Raw genomic sequence first — 20,218 nt, forward strand, 5'->3', positions numbered from 1 at the left:
GGGTGGGATCACTTGTACCATCCAAAAGTACCTTCTGTTGAACGACCGTTTTGAAAGTCATATAGCGCAGTACTCACGTTCAATTTCGTCATAATCACAGCTCTACCTTGATGCGGTCGACACTGTAGACTCTAGAGAATAGAACATATTTCAACAACTGACAGCTGAGGTCCAGTCAGTCCAGTAACACCTGTGTACAGCCCCCACAGCCCGGGCATGTGCATGAGGATTTCGTTAGGTGTAGTATACGAGTAGGGCGGGCATGGTCACAATTGTCATTGTGCTCGTAGCATATGTTGGAAATGAACTCTAATACATGGTCTTTCAGTAATTATCTTGTGCATCAGATTGCAGACTCGCATTAGAATACATACTTTAGTGGTGGATTTTCGTATGCATCTGAGAAACTAGACAGCCGACCGGTCAAGTTTGGGACGTCGCGGCAGTGGCGCAGCATTTTCCTGGTGCCTTGTTACCAGGCATCCGGTGTTCATTGATGATATCATGGAGCTGGTTTCGTTGGCACTGTTGGTTCTACGATGTCCATACTAGCTAGCCGCAGAGTACAGTCGTGGTATGACGAAGCGACTCGACTGATTGGATGAGGGTGGCCAGGCGCGGATGACCACTGGTGCAGATGGGTGATGGCGAACTGCCTCATGTCTGTGTCTTAGGCGTCTATGGAAATGAGGATGGTTAGCGTGGTGAAGCAACCTAAAAACGCACAATACACGCACCTTTAGAGAAACACACCCACAGTCCCTCGGCCGTGCTCAACAGCATCAACCTCCAGTAAAATGTCAGAACTCATTCCAAGCACCACACCCATTCGAGCTTTTGAAGATCATGAGGACGCCGTAAGGGCAGTCGCAGTGTTCCCTGATAAACGACGAATGATTACGGGTTCGGACGACAATACACTTCGTCTTTGGGACTTGGAGACAGGTGTTGTGTTGAAGAAGATGGAAGGGCATGGCAGTGCGGTGTGGACATTGACGAGATCGCAAAATGGTAAAATAATAGCAAGCGCTGATTGGAAGGGAGAGGTCATCGCCTGGCACGGTGAAACTGGAGAATCCATCACCCAACCCATCAAAGCCCACTCAAATCAGATCACCTCGGTGGATTTTGCTCCAGATGGTATGGTGCTGGCAACTGGTTCATGGGACTACACGGTGAAGTTTTGGTGTACCAAAACGTGGCAGATGCAAGGAGAACCAATCGAGTGTGGTCATATTGTCCTCTGCGTTCGATATTCGCCTTCTGGTGAACTGCTTGCCATCGCGACAGACCAAAATATCCAAATTTATAATCCAGACACAAGGGAATGCATCGCATATTGCACAGGCCACACAACAATATGGAGGACTCGGATGTCACTCGCGTGGACGCCCGATGGCAAACGTCTTCTTTCAGGAGGAGGTGATTACATATTGGAGTGGGACACATCAACCTGGCAGCAGATTGGTCATCGCTGGGAAGGCCACACTAACACCATCAACGCCATTGCCATTCATCCCGCTGGCACCCTCGTCGCTTCTGCATCTCGTGACAAGCATGTCCATCTCTGGCGGCTCTCAGATCGGCGAACCATCGCCGTCTTCCAGCATTCATCTTACGCGGAAGGTATCACGTTCTCTGTGGACGGCAACCACATCCTCAGCGGAGGTCATGATAACAAGATCTCAGAATGGGCAGTACCTAGCGACGTCAATTCAAAGGCGAGTTTCCATTTCTGACTCTCATCACGCAATTCGAACATCCTTCATACAGATCCTTGACATCACAACAGCCCGCGATGCATGTCTAACTGGGGATTTGTCTCTCGCTGAAGAGCTCCTCACCCAAGAGATCCACGCCAACGCCAACGACTTTACTTCATATGCCAATCGTTCCTTCGTCATGGCCCGGAAGCACAACTGGGACAACGCCCTTGAGGATGCAATCAAGGTGAGATGGACCCACCCATCATTGTCCTCTCATAAAACGCTAACTTTTGTCCGTGACATACTAGTCACTCAACATTAGACCATCGTTGATTGGCTTTATCTCCAAAGGCATCGCCTTATGCGGAAAAGGTCACGTTTGGGAAGCAAGGGTAGCATTCGACGTCGCATCCATGTTCACCAACCAAAACTCAGAAACCAACCAATTTCTTCTCTTGATCAAGGTACATCTAATTCGTCTCCCATGCTATCTGCTTCATCAGGTATTCCAGGCCATCGCACTCTTCAACGCAGATCAACACGAGGAAGCAATGCTGCTCATAAAAGACCTGGATGCCGCTTGTCCGAATGTCGACCCTCTCGCGCGTCGTGTTGTGGAAGTATGTATCATGTGGCTACACTTGGTCATCAATCCTGATCTTTTCAACTCACACAATAGACATATCTATGTGTTCAACTCGGAATCAAAGCTTTCGATAGCGCGTGTCACGACGAAGCTGCTGATCACTTCACTGCCGCTGTTAACTCAGAAGCTTTCTCATCGAAATACATTCATGTTCCATACCAGGACTTGACCGTGGTGCGTTGACATGATGCATACATAATGCTTTCCATAAACTAATGCTTTGTCCAGCTGTTTGGCTGGGATCTTAAGTACTTGTTGCTTACGACACACCAGCAACGGTGCCAGACTTTCCTTTCGGCAGGTAAACACGATGAAGCACTCGAAGCACACAAATACATGATGGACGCCATCGATGAGATTGCGCAGGCCAGCTGCCTCGATTGGTCCAATGGCGAGTTTCAGTGATGTCACCCGAGGCCATCATACTCACTTGCATTTGACCCAGAATTCAAGCAACAATGTAGCGTGCTCTGTGCTGCCAACGGAAATGCCGCCCTCGCTGCCAGCGATTATGACAGAGCTATTGACATATACTCGGCAGTAATCGACTCAAACTCTGCATCTCATGTTGTCTTTGCAAATCGTAGCAAAGCAAAGCTGGGCAAAATGCTATGGATGGACGCACTTCTCGATGCGCAGAAGGTGCGATGGGAATTATTGTCCCATAACCAATGCTCATTGTAGCGATACACAGGTAATCGAACTCGACTCTTTGTCTTATCTTGGATACAATGTGAAGCACGCAGCGCTTCATGGTGCGGAGCGCTATGATGAAGCGATTGAGACCTTCCAAACGATGCTCTCGATGTTGGACAACGCACCTGATGTTCAGACACGAAGTAAGTCTCTGATAACGCATTCGTCGACATGTTTAACTCTTTCTCCAGACCTGCGCCAGCAGTATCTCAGACCTTCCGAAGTAGAACGCGCCATTCGACGAGTCATCGATGCCCAACTCGACAACGCTCCGCTCCGTGTGCTCCACACCACCACAGGTCTCTTATGCGATCGAGAGACGCAGATGGACGCATTCAAAATGAGCATGCTGTATAAGGAGCTTGTGTCATCAACAATCGCGCATGCAGACAAGCACATCGAGCACATCGAAGAAGTGGTCAAGAGATACCTAAAATATGCCATGTTATCACATAGGTGGGAAGGGAAGGAGCCGCTGCTGCACGATATCCAGGGCAAGTGCGTGTACGACTCGGAGTTGGATCAAGTTGGCGGCATGACGAAGCTGCGGTCCTTCTGCAAAACTGCTCGCGATGCGGGGTATAACTGGGCATGGAGCGATACGTGCTGTATCGACAAGAGCAACAATGTCGAAGTCCAAGAATCGGTCAACTCCATGTTCGTATGGTATCATCATTCCGCGCTCACGATCGTCTACCTGTCTGATGTTCCGCCTTCGTCAAAGTCTGACGCACTGGCAACAAGCGCTTGGAACACGCGGGGATGGACGGTTCAGGAATTCATCGCTCCCAAAGTCATTCTCTTTTATCAGAACAATTGGACTCTATATCGTAATGATTGTACTCCCAACCACAAGGATTCCGTCTCATGCAGGAGATAAAGGGCGCAACGGGAATAGACCGACCAGCCGTTGCAGTCTTTCGTCCTAGTATGAATAGCTCTCGAGAAAAACTGCATTGGGCTTCGACCCGCATCACCACACGCCAGGAAGACATCGCATACTCGTTGTTTGGCGTCCTTGGGGTCCGCCTGCCTGTAGATTATGGTGAGAAGCAGGACAAGGCTCTCGGACGGCTCCTGCAGGAGATCGTGGCTCGGTCGGGCGACATTACTGGCCTCGATTGGGTCGGAGAATCATCAGATTTCAACAGCTGTCTACCAGCCTCCATCACTTCATACAAAGCTCCGCCCTGCGAGCTACCACCCTTACCCGAAGATGACATTCAGTCATCGGTTTCTTTGTTACGACAAACGGGGGTTGCCGATTTCGCTTCAAACTTTTATACTCGGCTTCAGAACATGAGCGCCCCTCGCTTCGCGGCACAAAGACTGCATCTGCCTTGTATTGCATTCAATGTCACGGAAGTTAGACGCCGGGTGGGTAGTCCAACTCCGGAAAGTTATCTCACGTATGGGGTGAAGGCAGACGGACTTCACGACTTGCTTATCACCACCGGAGAGACCCTGGTTAAATTCTGGCCGGCAAGGCCCATCGAGCAACTATTTTTCCTCGTCCGTCCCTGGGATCGGTCTCTTCTGGAGCTACCTGACTTCACAGAATTTCCAGAACCGTCTGACTATGGAGATGATACGGAGAGCGAGGAGGATTATGGGACGCCGCCTTCTTCTCCGTCGGACTGGTCTAGTGGTTCTCCTGTAAAACAGGGGATATCTGACTTAGAATCACGAGCATTGCGGTTGCTTGTTCGCCTTGGACAGCCTTTCGGCGCATTTTTGCTAGCGCAACAGCGCAGTGGAGAATACAAGAGGATTGCGACGGATCATGATATCATTGGACAAGTCCAAGACGTGGTTTCTGTTGGGGACTTGATGGACATCAGGACCATAGAAATATTGTAGTGGTACATATGTTTTTGTTTCAAAGTTTTTGGACCTCTGAACGTTTCGCATCTGTACTTTAGAGGTGATACCATACAGCTGCAGCATATGTATCACACATGCATGTTAGATGTGGTTTTCGCACATAGGTAGCAGCTCGGGTACAAATTATGCTCCAAGTCCCGTCGACTCGCTTCCTTATCATTTCTCGCAGCCCTTTGTTTGTCTCCAAATATTATTAGAGGGTGGGACCGCGACAAGTTAACAGTGATCCGCACATTGGCATTATTACGTCTTTCGATGGATAAATATTCTGAAACTGGCTCGAAAAGCCTGGGATTATCATTAACGAATCGTGCTTCTCCTCAGCACCAAGTTCCCCCTCCGGACGGTCACGTATCATGCTTCGATTTCCTTTACTACATAAGCGCTCATCATACATGGGAATGGGAATTAGACTACTCTCCTGCATGGATATTTGTAGGCCAACGCATGCGATGAACTGCAAAAGATTACCGATGGGCATGCCCGATGCGCCACGAATGTACCAGTAACAGAACCCACACCTCCAGCGAGTCAAAGTTTCGGGCATAGGTTGCTCTACAGATCAATTTTTGACAGTATATATTGATCCACATACAGCACGGTGACTTAGCTGGTGGACCAATGCTTTGCGCCGTTGTCTGTTATTGCGCGCAGGGTGTCTGAGGTGCAAGAAGAGCTTCGGACACGAAAAGGGATTGAGGCCACGCAAGTTATCATGACGAGCGACGAAAGGGACCCGTCGGAATGGTGGTTGGGATGGACGTGGGTAGGTTATGCAGCGAAACGGACAGAGAAGATCTATGGACAATGGTGAACCAATTAGATGTCATATTTTCATTCTGACGTTGTGGCCTAAATACTCTTCGTGCGACGTCTAGACATGATCTGGCCACCGGCCGCGGCTGCTCAGACGGGTCGTGCTCCAACCGGTGCATAAATACTTGGACCCTGAGGTCAGACGAAGGCATTTGTGATACAGTGATTGGAGCGCACTAAGAATAGACACGCGACTGCCACCTGTTTTATTATTTGTGCATGATGTGCCAGCCCCTCGAGTGTGCATGTGACTCATAAACTTGAGTCTCAGCATCGTACCCTCTATTAGTTGAACCTAACTTGGAAGTTTCAAAACATCGTACCTCGAAATGTCTGTTAACGTTCCTAATAGTGGTACACCATTTTGGGAGAAGATCATGACTGACGCAAAACACAACCTACAACTTCTCGTTTTGAAACATGGTCAAAAACGGGTGATGGTCAGACGGCAAAGGTCGTATAATGTAGGCGGAACAGCTATATATCAGTAAATCGTTGACGACTCAGATATGATAAGCTCATGCTCGACACAACCTGCAAACATTTCCCAGGCATTCCAAGAGATCTAATCACGTTGCAGACCAATCAACTCAACATTTGTGGTGGTTACTATGTGGACATCACGGCTGAAATATGGGAGGATGTCGTCGACTTGCTTAACGTAGTCGAGGTAACCCGTGCAGAAATAACGTTGCCCATCCCACCGTCACCGCTCTATGCTCAGTGGCCTATTTCATCGCTTGACAATCAACCGGCGCCAAATCAGGTTAACAGACAGAACAACTCGTACGCACCCCGAAAACTCTACAAGTATATTCAGTACTGAAGTCAAGACCATACGACAGCACTAGGAACGATGACAAAATCACGATCAAAGTCGTTTTTCCATCTGGCGAGATCCGGTCTGCCAAAATCTCGAGGACGGTACGGGTGGACGAACTCCTTGCCGAGGCTAGTGATATATTGGGACGTCGTACCGCCGATATCAAGGCAGTCTGGGATGGGTCTATAATGCGCGATGACCGGAGTATCGGATCGTACAGCATTGAGGATGGTGACTCCATCACTCTTCAGGCGGGGCCATTGTGTTTTGCCAAGCCAGTCATTTATCTACACTCGCCCTCCAATATCGACGTCTCTGTCAAGCTCTCCCTCATTCCGGAGTGGAGCCTCTCTGTAATCTATCCCATTGTTCCCATGGATGAGCATAGACGGCATTTAGAATGGAATGTCCGTACCCATGAAGATGGGAGTCTGACTGAACATAATTCCGGTCTACACGTGTCTTACTTGTTCTGGGAGGCGAAGTAAGTCCCTCGATGATATAAAAACACTCACCTAACCTATATTACTCTGGGCAGAACAAATCTGCAAGCATTTCCCCATTCACCAGCATCCAAATCGCCACCAGCGGATACATTCAATCCAATAACCAGCAGTCTCGATGATACGGATTCGATCGTCATTCCAGTGGACAGAGTCACTGTTTACCTCGATAAATCGCTCAAGGTTTTGGGACTTCACACCGAAGCTCGAACATCATTCATAACGTACGTATATATGCGCTACCTCAGCCTCTCAAATCATAAACACATACTCACACTGTCGCGGTAGCTACTGGCTACCATCTATCCTCAAGCATGAATATATTGCCCTCCGATTTGTCCCTCAAGCGGCATACGAACGCGCCGCTTCTTTAAACATTTCTCCGCAGCCTGACGTCGTGACCCGCGTATGCATGTTGTTCAAAGGTATCTGTAAGGAGCACCTAGCAAATTGGCCTAATGCACAAATGCAAGCAGAGAACGACGTTGCTTGGTGGGTAGACGTAGTTGGAGTTGATCCTACAAGAGCTGGTGATGTGACCTTGTTCAGGGTGTTGGAATGGGGCGGGGTGGAGGTTCTTATTTGATATTTTATCGAATCAATTTGTGTAAGTGTCATGACGTTTCATCTTGGTCAGTTTTGCATCCGATGGCTGTGAGGAGAACAGGAGCATCGTGTCGTAGATCGTTTCAAAAATTCGATCGACTAGAATTAGGGTCTCCCCATTAATTGCAACTGTGTATTATAATGTGCAGGGAGCCTCTGAACACCAGCTGCTACTAAACTTATATATGCAAATGACTACAGTAGTAAGGGCCATAGCCACAAATCGAAATTGCACCCCAAAGATAATGAATACACCAACCATAAATCATCAGGTCTGTCCGTGCCGCCCAACCCCTTCTCGCAAACAGTCAACATACTCGGTCAAAAGCCGCACCTGTTCCAGCGTCTCGATGGCCGTGATCGCACGCTCGACGAGTTGCAAAATATCCCTCCTCACATAGTTCTCTAGGCCATCGGCGCCTTCTGCTGGGTTCGGTGATAGATCCACATTGATCCACCCGCACAAGTCAGTGCCCAAGAGCAACGACAATGCACGAGGATACTTGCACCACGCATGGTGTAATCGTCGATGAGTTTTGTCAGGGACTCGTCTAATGACTGGGGCGATAGCGGAGCAAGGCCTTCCGGCAGTGGTATTCTGCAAGTATGATGAAAGTGAGCCACGGAATGACTCAACAGACGCAGTACTTACCGAAGGATGTCCATACCTGCCCGGTGCGCAGAGCTCCCGTAATCTGACCAGCATATCCCGAGAAAATCGAGCTCTTCGGCATCCAGACAACTACAAAACAGTCAACTAAGCACAGAACACGCCAATACGTCAACTAACCAGACAATACAGCGTGCTCCGACTTGACTTATACGCCGTAGATCAGTGTCGAGATCTCGACAAACGGCGCTACGCCGTCTGACCCGACTTGCGAGGCGCACTAGTAACCGTTTTGACGCTAGTCAGCAAATTTGTACACTTGTGCCTTGAGTCAAACGTACCCTTCTTTCCTGGACACGAGGACGGCATCAAGTTACCCAGCTTGAAACAGCGCTTGGTGCCATGGGTATTTGATGTTGAACGGAGTAAGGAAGAATGCGCGGGTGTTGAGGGTAGTAATGGAATTCGACTATGACTGGCTGGGAGCAATCTTGCTGCAACGGTGATGGCGAACTGCCTCGTGTCTTGAGCGTCTATGGAAACGAAAAAGGTTAGCGCTGTGAGATAACATAAAAACGCACAATCTACGCACCTCTGTAACTTAGAGGAAGACACCCACAATCCCTCGACCGTGGTCAACACCATCAACCTGCAGTAAAATGTCACAGCTCATTCGAAGCACCACACCCATTCGAACTTTTGAAGATCATGAGCGGTTCATACAGGAAGTCGCAGTGTTCCCCGACAACCGACGAATGATTACGTGTTCGGACGACAAGACATTTCGTCTTTGGGACTTGGAGACAGGTGTTGTGTTGAAGAAGATGGAAGGGCATAGCGGTGAGGTGTGGGCATTGGCGATATCGCGAGATGGTAAAATAATAGCAAGCGGTGATTCAAATGGAGAGGTCATCGTCTGGGACGGAGAAACTGGCGAATCCATCACTCAACCCATCAAAGCCCACCCCAGCATAATCTATTCTTTGGATTTTTCTCTGGATGGAATGGTGCTTGCCACTGGTTCAGGTGACGACACGGTGAAGTTTTGGTGTACCAAAACGTGGCAGATGCAAGGAAATCCAATCAAGTGTGGCAGTGAGGTCAACTGCGTTCGATATTCACCTTCTGGTGAACTTCTTGCCATCGCAACAAGAGACAATATCCAAATTTATAATCCAGGCACAAGGAAACGCGTCGCATATTTGACAGATGTCAATTCATGGAAGTCACTTGTGTGGACGCCTGATGGCACACGCCTTCTTTCAGGGAGCGATAATTACATACTGGAGTGGGACACATCAACCTGGCAGCAGGTCGGTCAGCCCTACAAAGGCCACACTAGTGATATCTACACCATTGCCATTCATCCCGCTGGCGCCCTCGTCGCTTCTGCATCTGAATTCGACTACTACATCCTTCTCTGGCGGCTCTCAGATCAACAAACCATCGCCGTCTTTCAGGATTCATCCATCCCTAGATGTGTCATGTTCTCTGTGGACGGCAAGCACATTCTCAGTGGAGGTGATGATGATAAGCTCTCAGAATGGGTGGTACAGCATTCACAGGCAAGTTTCCATTTCTGACACTCATTACGCACTTCGAGCATCCTTCGTACAGATCCTTGATATCACAACAGCCCGCGATGCTTGTCTATCGCTGAAGGGCTGCTCACCCAAGAGATCCACGCCAACGCCAACGACTTTGCTTCATATGCCAATCGTTCCTTCGTTATGGCCCGGAAGCACGACTTGGACAACGCCCTTGGGGATGCAATCAAGGTGCGATGGACCCACCCATAATTGTCATGTTACAGAACGCTAACATTCATCCGTGACATAGTCAATCAACATCAAACCATCATTGATTGGCTTCATCTCGGAAGGCATCGTCCTCTGCGCAAAAGGTCGCGTCCAGGAAGCAAGGGTAGCATTCGACGTTGCATCCATGTTCACGAACCAAAATCCAGAAACCAACCAATTTCTTCTCTTGATCAAGGTACATTTAATTGGTCTCCTATGCTATCGGCTTCATCCGGTATTCCAGGCCATCGCACTCTTTAACGCAGATCAACACAAGGAAGCATTGCTGCTCATCAAATACCTGGCTGCCGCTTGTCCCAGTGTCGAGCCTCCCGCGCGTCGTGTCGTGGAAGTGAGTATCATGTGACCGCACTCGGTCATCAATTCTAATATTCTCAACTTACACAATAGACATATCTACGCGTTCAACTCGGAATCAAAGCTTTCGATGGCGCGCATCACGACGAAGCCGCCGATCACTTCACTGCCGCTATGCACTCAGACGCTTTCTCATCGAAATACATTCATCTTGTATGCCAGGACTTGACCGTGGTGCGTCGATATGTTGCATACATAATGCTTTCCATAACCTAGTACTTTGTGCAGCTCTTCGGCTGGGATCTCGAGTCCTTGCTGCTCACCACGCACCAGAAACGGTGCCAGGCTTTCCTTTCGGCAAGTAAACCTGATGAAGCCCTCAACGCACACAAATACATGACGGACGCCATGGACGAGACTGCGAAAGCCAGCTGCCTCGATTGGTCCAATGGCGAGTTTTATTGATGTCACCCGAGGCCATCATACTCACCTGCATTTGACTCAGAATTCAAGCAACAATGTAGCGTGCTATGTGCTGCCAACGGAAATTCCGCCCTCGCCGCGAATGATTATGACAAGGCTATCTACCTATACTCGGCGATAATCAACTCGAACTCTGCATCTGATGTTGTCTTTGCAAATCGTAGCAAGGCGAAGTTAGGCAAAATGCTATGGATGGAAGCGCTCCTCGATGCGCAGAAGGTGCGATCTGAGCTATCGTCCCATAACCAGTGCTCATTGTAGCGATGCATAGGTCATCGAACTCGACCCTTTTTCTTATCTTGGATACAACTTGAAGCACGCAGCGCTTCATGGTGCGGAGCGCTATGATGAAGCGATTGAGACCTTCCAAACGATGCTCTCGATATTGGACAATGCACCTGATGTTCAGACACGAAGTAAGTCTCTGATAACGCATTCGTCGACATGTTTAACTCTTTCTCCAGACCTGCGCCAGCAGTATCTCAGACCTTCTGAAGTGGAATGCGCCATTCGACGGGTCATTGATGCCCAACTCGACGATGCTCCGTTGCGTCTACTCGACACCACCACAGGTCTCTTGTGCGATCGAGAGACACAGATAGGCACCTTCAAAATGAGCGCGCAGTATAAGGAGCTCGTGTCATCAACAATCACGCATGTAGACTTGCACATCGAGCACATCTATGAAGTGGTGAAGAGATACCTGCAATATGCCATGCTGTCACACAGGTGGGAAGGGAAGGAGCCGCTGCTGCACGATATCCAGGGCAAGTGCGTATACGACTCGGAGTTGGATTCGATTGGCGGCATTACGAAACTACGGTCGTTCTGTAGAACTGCTCGTGATGCGGGGTATAACTGGGCATGGAGCGATACATGCTGCATCGACAAGAGCAACAACGTCGAAGTGCATGAATCGGTCAACTCCATGTTCGTATGGTATCATCATTCCGCGCTCACGATCGTCTACCTGTCTGATGTTCCGCCTTCGTCAAAGTCTGGCGGACTGACGAGGAGCGCTTGGAACACGCGGGGATGGACGTTTCAGGAGTTCATTGCTCCCAAAGTCATTCTCTTTTATCAGAACAATTGGACTCTTTATCGTAATGATCGTACTCCCAACCACAAGGATTCCATCGCAATCATGCAGGAGATCAAGGACGCGACGGGCATAGACCGACCAGCAATTACAGCTTTCCATCCCAGTATGCACAACGCACGAGAAAAACTCCATTGGGCGTCAACCCGCGTTACTGCGCGTCAGGAAGACATCGCATACTCTTTATTTGGCATCTTTGGCGTCCGTCTACCTGTAGATTATGGTGAGAAGCAGGACAAGGCTCTCGGGCGGCTCCTGCAGGAGATTGTCGCTCGGTCGGGGGATATCACTGGCCTCGATTGGGTCGGAGAATCATCAGAGTTCAACAGCTGTCTACCAGCCTCCATCACTTCTTACGAAGCTCCACCATGCCAGCTACCACCCCTACCTGAGGAAGAAATCCAGTCATCGGTTTCTTCGCTGCGAAATACGGTGGCTACTGATTTCGCTTCGAACCTTTATACCCTGCTTCAGAACACGAGCGCCCCTCGCTTCGCAGCACAGAGACTGCATCTGCCTTGTCTTGCCTTCAATGTCAGGAAAGTCAGACGAGTGCGTAGTCCGGCCCCGGAGACTCATTTCACGTATGAAGTGAAGGCGGACGGACTTCACGACTTGCTTATCACCACTGGAGAGACCCTGGTTCAATTCTGGCCGGCAAGGCCCACTCAGCGAAAATTTGTCCTTGTCCGTCCCTGGGATCGGTCTCTCCTGGAGCTATCTGAATTTGTAGAACCGTCTGACTATGGAAATGATACGGAGAGTGAGAAGGATTATGGAACGTCGCCTTCTCCGTCAGACGATTGGGCTGGTGGTTCTCCTGTAGAACAGGGGATGTCTGACCTGGAATCACAGGCATTGCGGTTGCTTGTTCACCTTGGACAGCCTTTCGGCGCATTTTTGCTGGCGCAGCAGCGCAGTGGGGAATACAAGAGGATTGCGACGGATTATGATATCATTGGACAGGTCAAGGACGTGGCTTCTGTTGGAGATTTGATGGACATCAGGACTATAGAAATATTGTAGTCGTATGTTTTTATTTCAAAGTTTTTGGACTACCTAAAGATGATACCATACAGCTGCAGCATACGTATCACACACGCATGTTAGATGTGGTTTTCGCACATAGGTAGCAGCTCGGGTCCAAATTATGCTCCCAGTTCAGTCGCTTCCCTATCATTTTTGCAATCCTTCGTTCGTGCTCAAAAAATCCTCAGAGGGGAGGACCGCAAAAAGTTAACAGTAATCTGCAAATTGGCATCATTATGTCTTTCGATGGGTAAACATTCTACGTCCCTTTCATTCTTCCCGGTCCAAAAATCGTGCATTGGCAACATAAATTACTGCTATAATGAATATCAGACCAGTGGCACAGCGTGTATACCTATCATCCCAAAGTTCCTCCCTACTCATATCGACCCAAGCGCACCTCCATTTGTTTTCGAGGTAGTATCTGACGTCTCCCGAGTCAATCAGGCCATAGGGTTCCAATGGCACAAAGTCAAGGATCCGGAAAGTCAGGTTCTCGATGATCTTGGTTGTTAGACTATCTGGGACACCGTCCAACAGCACATCGAGGAACCATGACAAAGTCCCCCCCCCCTGAACCTGCTCAAGCTCGGCGAGACAGCTTCGAACATCCCTCTTCGGTGATTGAACGCATGGTCATCACAGACATTTCGTGGATGCGAACCCCAGCTTAGGTCGAGCTGACACCTCCTAGTGACATGCATCCTTTTAGTCTCTCGCATCACTCGGGTTTCCAGAAACTCGCCTGGAATTATCATTGACGAATCATCCTTCTCCCTTCCTCCAGACGATGACGTATGATCATTCGATTTCCTTTACTACATAAGCGCGCATCATACATGAGAATGGGAATTAAACTATTCTCCTGCATGGAGATTTGTAGGTCAACACATGTGATGGACTGCAAGCATGAAAAAGATTGCCGATGGGCATGCCCGACGCGCCATGAATGTACCAGTAACTGGACAAACACCTCCCGCGAGTCAAAGTTTCGGGCATAGATTGCTCTACATATCTAATTTTTGATAGTATATATCGATCCACATACGGCAAGGTGACTTCAGCCAGCAATGCGAGGAGTTTCCAGTGGACCAGTGCTTTGCCCCATCGTCTGTTATTGCGCGTAGGATATCCGAGGTGCAAGAAGAGCTTCGGACACGAAAAGGGATTGATGCCACGCATGTTGTCATGACGAGCGACGAAAGGGACCCGGAATGGTGGTCAGATGTTAGGGCGTTGGGGTGGACGTGAGTAGATTATGCAGCGGAGCGGACAGAGGAGATCTATGGAAAACGGTGAGCCGATTGGATGTCATATTTCCACTCTGACGCTAACTTAAGTTGTGGCTGCTACCAGGCATCCGATGTTCATTGATGCTATCATTCAGTCGAATGGAGCTGGCTTCGTTGGCACTCGTGGTTCTACGATGTCCACACCAACTAGCCGCAGAGTACAGTCGTGGCATGACGGAGCGACTCGGTTAGATGGGGATGGCCGGGCGCGGACGACCACTGATGCTGATCGGAATGGTAGAATCGAGACTACTTTGTATTTCACAAATCATTGGCGGCAATGTTCTTGTATTTTTTATTTATGATGCGAATAATGGTCGCTCTCGGGCTCGAATTCACAGGCGAAAGTAACAAAAGCTTAATCTTCTTGATGCATAGTACTGGAAAAGTTCCCTTACTGACGGGGATTAACGTTTAACAATCAAGACGCACCATAGACATGCAGATGCCTTATACTAGAGCCGTAAGGTGAGCGGCCATGAGACTTGAGCTTGAAAGTTTGTTGGAGAGGTGTGATACTCGCTTCATGTCTCGGTAAGGTTTGACGCTGAAGACAAATATCGGACGCACGTAGCCAGTGCAGTCCGTTATGACCAGTTGGGAGCATTCTTGCTGAAACGGTGATGGCGCACTGCCTCGTGTCTTGGGCGTCTATGGAAACAAGGAAGGGTTAGCGCGGTAGGGTTCCGGGAATTAGGGTATGGCGTCTGGTTGACCGGCAAATTAGCATGGCCCTCGCAGAGGGCCAAATTTACAGGTGTGAATGACACGAAATTCACGCAAATTTACTGACGGGGGTTCGGGGGCAGAGCCCCCGAAAGCTCTAGCTTTTTGACGCTAATTTGCGTTAATTTGCAGGTGAATTTCACCTAATTGACTGTAATCTACTCCGCAGACTCCCATATCTCCCACTCGCCATCCATCGGTGTCGTCGACGAAGTCACAGCGTCAGCTGTCAGCTTGGATGGAGGTCCGTGACTCACGGGAGCCGGCTCAAGCTGCACAGGCTGGTCTGAGAGAAGATCGAGAAGGAATCCTGATGCTAAGTTAATGTGATCACCAACATCGAACCTGTCGCTGTCTTCTCCATCGAGGCTCACATCATCATCATCATCAGGCCACTGTCCCTCACTGGTCTCGTCATCTGAGTCGCTCATGGCAATATCTCGTTTCATAGGTGGTCGGGCAGGTGGTGGAACAACTGTTGGCTTCTCAGGTCGTTGATCACCAAGGATGGTTGCGTGCATATCGCGCCATTTGATCGAAGGAGCCGTTTTTGACACCGCTGACTGAATTAGATGTACATGAGTCTTTCAATAGTCCAAATGAGCAAGAGAAACTTACATCAGGTTTCCAGCGGTGCCACTGGCAAATTTGAATGGTTTCTTTTAATGTTGCAATGTCTTGTCTGCTCCGAGTAGGACTATTGAGCTAGGGCTGTTCGCCGTACGCCGTATTACGGAACTGTACGGGGCCGTAATACGGTCGCCGTATCCGTACCGTTGGCTGTTTTGGCCTTCAGTTGACGGTTACGGTGTATGGGTATCAAAGTACCGTATGTTGCTGTATTTGTACGGCCGTAATACGGGGTAAGTACGGCTTTTCTATAAACTACATGCCTTGACGCTACATGCAGTAGGCACATGTCTTTAGGGATCCGCACGGGTATACCCTGGGGTGTCGGGGACCTGACCCGCACCCGCACCCGGCAAAAACCCGTACCCGCTCTGACGGGTACGGGTTTTCGGCGGGTACAACAAGCTCAGACCCGTACCCGCACCCGTGCAGGGTTTACCCGCGGGTACCATAGGTATCACCACCAGTGCTTAGCACATATGTCCAGCACACGTCAGCGAATGCTGACGTGACTCGAACATATGTGGATGGCACAAGGAGTGGAGGCACGGGCAAATTTGCTGGCGCACGCTGGGCGTTCGCGCATGGCATCCATCGCGTTGGGAACGTGGCGAACTGTGAACGGTGGGCGACGACATGGATCAACATGGCTCTTGCTCGAACGAGGATCAACGGACTCACAGTCTGCGAACGGTGGGCAATGACTCGGATCAGCATGGCTCTTTCCCGAATGAGGATCAACGGACTGACCAACTGCGAACGGTGGGCAACGACTCGGATCAGCATGGCTTTTGCTCGAACGAGGATCGACGGACTCGGACTCATGAGAGCGTGCACTGGATGCACGAGAGGGTGGATTGGAGCCATGAGAGAGGTGCGCAGGATGTACAAGAGGGTGCGCGCGATGTATGAGAGGGTGGAGGTCTGAGAGGTGCGAGAGGGTGTGCCAGATGTACAAGAGGGTGCGCGGGATACGAGAGGGTGTGCGCAATGTATGAGAGGGTGCAGCGGAGGTCTGAGAAAACGAGCAAGGAGTAAAGACAAGAAAGAATGATAAAGGACAACTCACATGACAATAGAATTCAGCTGTGGGACTTGACAATAAAGTTACTAAAAATTATCAGTTAGTGTGATGAAAACACGCACCTTTGCAGCCCTAATACCACCAACTCCCCATCTAGAGTCGACTCTACATGCGCCGCGTGCGCGCGCTGTGAATGCACCCAAGCGTAGAATGGCTACACTGCGACTGTGACGGGTACATCACGGGTACGGGTATTTGCGCGGGTCACAAAATCCTGACCCGTACCCGTACCCGGCAGTACCCGTACCCGCGACCCACCGCGGGTTACCCGTACCCGTGCAGTTCCCTACATGTCTTATTTCTCAACGAGTCGTTCCGGACCTGATCCTCACACCATGGAAATCCTGCGCCGCGGGTGCTCTACCTTATATGAGCTGTCGCTCATTGGCATGTTCGCCAGCTCCTGCCTGATCCAAATGGCATCACACTCCCAAAGCCCGTTCAATTTCTCTTCCGTCAACCAATTCCATCCCTCATCACCACCTTCCTCTGTGCCCACCTCCCAAATAGTTGAGATCGCTCCCCGCTTCTCCCATCCGCCCCCTTGGCCTCCAGGGCCAGCTGATCAGTAGAACTCCTCACCGAGAATAGTCCTTCACCGGCATCTGCTACCTCTTCTGGCGGTGCACCACATGCCTCAGGGAATTTACGAAGATTGGCACGCGAGGCATTGACCCAATGCAGGAGGCTCATCATATGGTTTGCGTAACCGCGCCTGCGCTTCGAGGGTGGAGTGAGTCTGACGCCGTCCGAGACTCGTTCCGTATGTCGTACCGTACCGTATTACGGCCGTACCGTACCCCGTACCATACCGTCAGCATTTTTTTTTCAACTGTAATATACGGTTATGTTGGGACTTTGTACGGTTGACGGACGTACACTATACGGCCGTATACCGTATACGGTACGGTGAACAGCCCTATATTGAGCCACGTTACGGTTGACACGGTCCTCTCATCAGCCATTGACACTGGTACCACAGAATATAGCTTGATTGCAAGAGCCTGACACAAGAACAGAACTTTAGTGAAATGAACCAATCGAGTAAAAGACTTTATCACCCCAAGAACCTGCACATTTTCATCCTTCTGGACAGCTAGCCACCAATCCCAAACATTCTCATTTTTATGAGGCTTGCGGTTGAAAGGATCTGTGCCTTTGTAATACTCCTTGAGCTCGACCTTCATTGACTGCAGAGCCTCTTGTGGTGTCAATCCAGCCAAGCGTGGATTTTGATCCAAGTTTCGAGAACATCCACAACAGCTTCTGTCTCTGGCCCTCGCTCCACGATTTTCAGGCCACCAGCATGACTGCCAAACCGGACCTCTAATTCTCGGTTGACAGCTGCAGCCTCTCCGATTTCTGCGGTCCAATCGAGATCTGGGCTGAAGTTGGAAAAATTATATGTTGATTCCTTTGGAATAGGAATGTTAGACGGTAGCGCCTTGAGATACTGTCGCAGTTCAGCCAATCTATCCTTGAGATTTGGCTGCATGTGCGCTGTTGGGATTATCAGGGACTGATTGAAGTTCTTAGTTTTTACAATATTTTGGTTGTCATTGGCATAATGATGTTCGACCAAATATAAACCTTATTTCAACTATGTAGATACTAGAGCCACAATAAGCTATGTGAATCTTTCAAGTGTCCGAGCTGTCAGGATTGTCCAGTATATCATATTTAAGCTTTTCAGGTGTTCTGGGTCCAGTAGACACAAATTCACCCAAATTGACACTATGTTTTCGAGGGTGTGAAATTGACACTGTCATTCACAGTAAATTTGCAGGGTAAATTTGCCGGGCTAATTTGCCTGGTGCAAATTCCCGGAACCCTATAGCGCGGTGAAGTGACATAAAAACGCACAATACACGCACTTCTGTAACTTAGAGAAAGACGCCCACAATCCCTCGACCGTGCTCAACACCATCAACCTCCAGTAAAATGTCACAACTCATTCCAAGCACCACATCCATTCGAACTTTTGAAGATCATGAGCGTGCCGTAAATGCAGTCGCGGTGTTCCCCGACAAACAACGAATAACTACGGGTTCGGACGACAAGACACTTCGTCTTTGGGACTTGGAGACAGGTGTTGTGTTGAAGAAGATGGAAGGGCATAGTAGTGAGGCGCTGGCATTGTCGGTGTCCAGAGATGGTCAAATGATAGCAAGCGGTGATCATGATGGAGAGGTTATCGCCTGGCACGGTGAAACTGGCGAATCCATCACCCAACCCATCAAAGCCCACTCCAGGAAGATCATCTCCATCAGCAAAATCACTGATTCACTTTTTGTACTTAAATGACTTAATAAGCACAAATAAGCAAAAATCAGCGGGCAACTTAATCAGGCATGTCAATCTCTGATTCTCATCTTAATCTTACTTATCCCTCTGGTAGTCAGAAGAAAAAGTGCGCATTGCAAACAAACAGGAAAAAAAGTAAGGAAATATAAGGCGGCAAAGCAACTTGAATGTATTAGTAATAGTACTGGTAGAAAACGGGTAGGAAAAATGTGCGAGTCTGTTATTGGCATCAGCGGGAAAGAAAAGAAATGTTGTGTCAAAGCCCATAGTACTAGGGTAGTATTCTATTTAAAAAAAGAAGTCAGCAATGATAACGCTAAGTGGAGAGAGAAACTTTACAAATGAGGGCGCGCTCGTCAATGCTCTGAGTCTCCTCCATATCTTCATCCGAGGCATCTCCCCTCGCAGACTTCTTCATATACCTTCGTGCACGCGAAATAATGATTAGTTTAGAGTCCTCGTTCCTGTTACCGATCGACTTCATGTATGCTTCTGTCTCGTCGTGCCAATTGGCGAAGGAAAATTTGTAACATCCGCTCGACATCTTGCCCGTTACCTTGTTGCGTTTCGCCGGGAGCTTGACAGAAAACTTGCCAGTGGCCATAGACGCGAGAACTTCATCGACATTGATGATGCTGTCTTCGACAAACTTGAGGGCACGTTCAAGCTGGAAACAATCAGAAAAGAAACATGGTTTCAAATTTAAAAAAACTCACGGCAACGACGCAGAGCACAATAACACCGTCCATACCTTTTCCCAAAGTGAGCTCGTCAGTATTCAATGCGGGTACACTGGCATGGTCAACAATGGCACTGAGGTGAGTGGATGCGATCATTTGCAGTACAAATGCGGACAGGTAGGCTGTCTCCCGCGATATGTTATCCGGGTCTTCATATACGAACGCGCAATCCTTCAAGAGTTGCTTGGCGACGAGGCCATTTGGTGCATCTTTGATGCGAGAGCAGAAATCAACGACGATCGCAAGCGCTGTTGAGCCGATGTTGCTCCTCCACTCTGAGAGCCGCTGTTGTGTCTAAAAAGGTGTATGAAAGACACGACAAAAAATAACAATAAACTATGAACTTACCACTGCGAATACGGCACCATTTGAATTCACCTTGTATTTGACATCAGGGTAAACCACATCAAAGATCTCCTGCAGC

At 49.1% G+C, this 20,218-nt stretch overlaps 7 protein-coding genes across 7 annotated transcripts; 5 read left to right on the forward strand and 2 right to left on the reverse strand.

Annotated features, from left to right (window-relative positions):
* Positions 1 to 797: 797 nt before the first annotated feature.
* HD556DRAFT_1525177 (uncharacterized protein) lies at positions 798 to 4,916 on the forward strand (the record flags this gene model as incomplete). The annotated part of the gene is made up of 10 exons (XM_041309251.1): positions 798 to 1,697; positions 1,774 to 1,950; positions 2,015 to 2,170; positions 2,219 to 2,326; positions 2,386 to 2,526; positions 2,581 to 2,753; positions 2,817 to 2,994; positions 3,047 to 3,191; positions 3,240 to 3,841; positions 3,922 to 4,916. 10 exons carry the CDS (start codon positions 798 to 800, stop codon positions 4,906 to 4,908), a joined length of 3,567 nt encoding a protein of 1,188 aa, XP_041164159.1. The 3' UTR covers positions 4,909 to 4,916.
* A 1,352-nt stretch (positions 4,917 to 6,268) lies between these two features.
* On the forward strand, positions 6,269 to 7,660 carry HD556DRAFT_1231000 (uncharacterized protein; the record flags this gene model as incomplete). Its single annotated transcript, XM_041297392.1, has 4 exons — positions 6,269 to 6,514; positions 6,577 to 7,055; positions 7,110 to 7,298; positions 7,363 to 7,660. 4 exons carry the CDS (start codon positions 6,269 to 6,271, stop codon positions 7,658 to 7,660), a joined length of 1,212 nt encoding a protein of 403 aa, XP_041164160.1.
* Positions 7,661 to 7,888: 228 nt separating this feature from the next.
* On the reverse strand, positions 7,889 to 8,774 carry HD556DRAFT_78289 (uncharacterized protein). The gene is made up of 4 exons (XM_041311622.1): positions 8,632 to 8,774; positions 8,471 to 8,570; positions 8,333 to 8,422; positions 7,889 to 8,278 (listed from the first exon to the last, which is right to left on the reverse strand). The coding sequence occupies exons 1-4, from the start codon at positions 8,657 to 8,659 to the stop codon at positions 8,086 to 8,088; spliced, it is 411 nt and encodes a 136-aa protein (XP_041164161.1). The 5' UTR covers positions 8,660 to 8,774; the 3' UTR covers positions 7,889 to 8,085.
* Positions 8,775 to 8,949: 175 nt separating this feature from the next.
* Positions 8,950 to 13,015, forward strand: HD556DRAFT_1439606 (uncharacterized protein; the record flags this gene model as incomplete). Its single annotated transcript, XM_041305984.1, has 10 exons — positions 8,950 to 9,840; positions 9,894 to 9,901; positions 9,927 to 10,068; positions 10,130 to 10,285; positions 10,334 to 10,441; positions 10,501 to 10,641; positions 10,696 to 10,862; positions 10,932 to 11,109; positions 11,162 to 11,306; positions 11,355 to 13,015. 10 exons carry the CDS (start codon positions 8,950 to 8,952, stop codon positions 13,013 to 13,015), a joined length of 3,597 nt encoding a protein of 1,198 aa, XP_041164162.1.
* Positions 13,016 to 13,109: 94 nt separating this feature from the next.
* Positions 13,110 to 13,934, forward strand: HD556DRAFT_1346178 (uncharacterized protein). Its single transcript, XM_041302243.1, has 2 exons — positions 13,110 to 13,148; positions 13,207 to 13,934. Exon 2 carries the CDS (start codon positions 13,265 to 13,267, stop codon positions 13,532 to 13,534), a length of 270 nt encoding a protein of 89 aa, XP_041164163.1. The 5' UTR covers positions 13,110 to 13,148; positions 13,207 to 13,264; the 3' UTR covers positions 13,535 to 13,934.
* Positions 13,935 to 14,225: 291 nt separating this feature from the next.
* HD556DRAFT_1346181 (uncharacterized protein) lies at positions 14,226 to 14,854 on the forward strand. Its single transcript, XM_041302244.1, has 2 exons — positions 14,226 to 14,690; positions 14,743 to 14,854. The coding sequence occupies exon 1, from the start codon at positions 14,382 to 14,384 to the stop codon at positions 14,613 to 14,615; it is 234 nt and encodes a 77-aa protein (XP_041164164.1). The 5' UTR covers positions 14,226 to 14,381; the 3' UTR covers positions 14,616 to 14,690; positions 14,743 to 14,854.
* Positions 14,855 to 17,960: 3,106 nt separating this feature from the next.
* HD556DRAFT_1231054 (uncharacterized protein) lies at positions 17,961 to 18,245 on the reverse strand (the record flags this gene model as incomplete). The annotated part of the gene is made up of 1 exon (XM_041297396.1): positions 17,961 to 18,245. The coding sequence occupies one exon, from the start codon at positions 18,243 to 18,245 to the stop codon at positions 17,961 to 17,963; it is 285 nt and encodes a 94-aa protein (XP_041164165.1).
* Between the last annotated feature and the right edge of the window lie 1,973 nt (positions 18,246 to 20,218).

The sequence above is a fragment of the Suillus plorans genome (assembly GCF_016647745.1).
Source record: "Suillus plorans strain S12 chromosome Unknown HD556scaffold_10, whole genome shotgun sequence".
Lineage (NCBI taxonomy): Eukaryota > Fungi > Basidiomycota > Agaricomycetes > Boletales > Suillaceae > Suillus > Suillus plorans.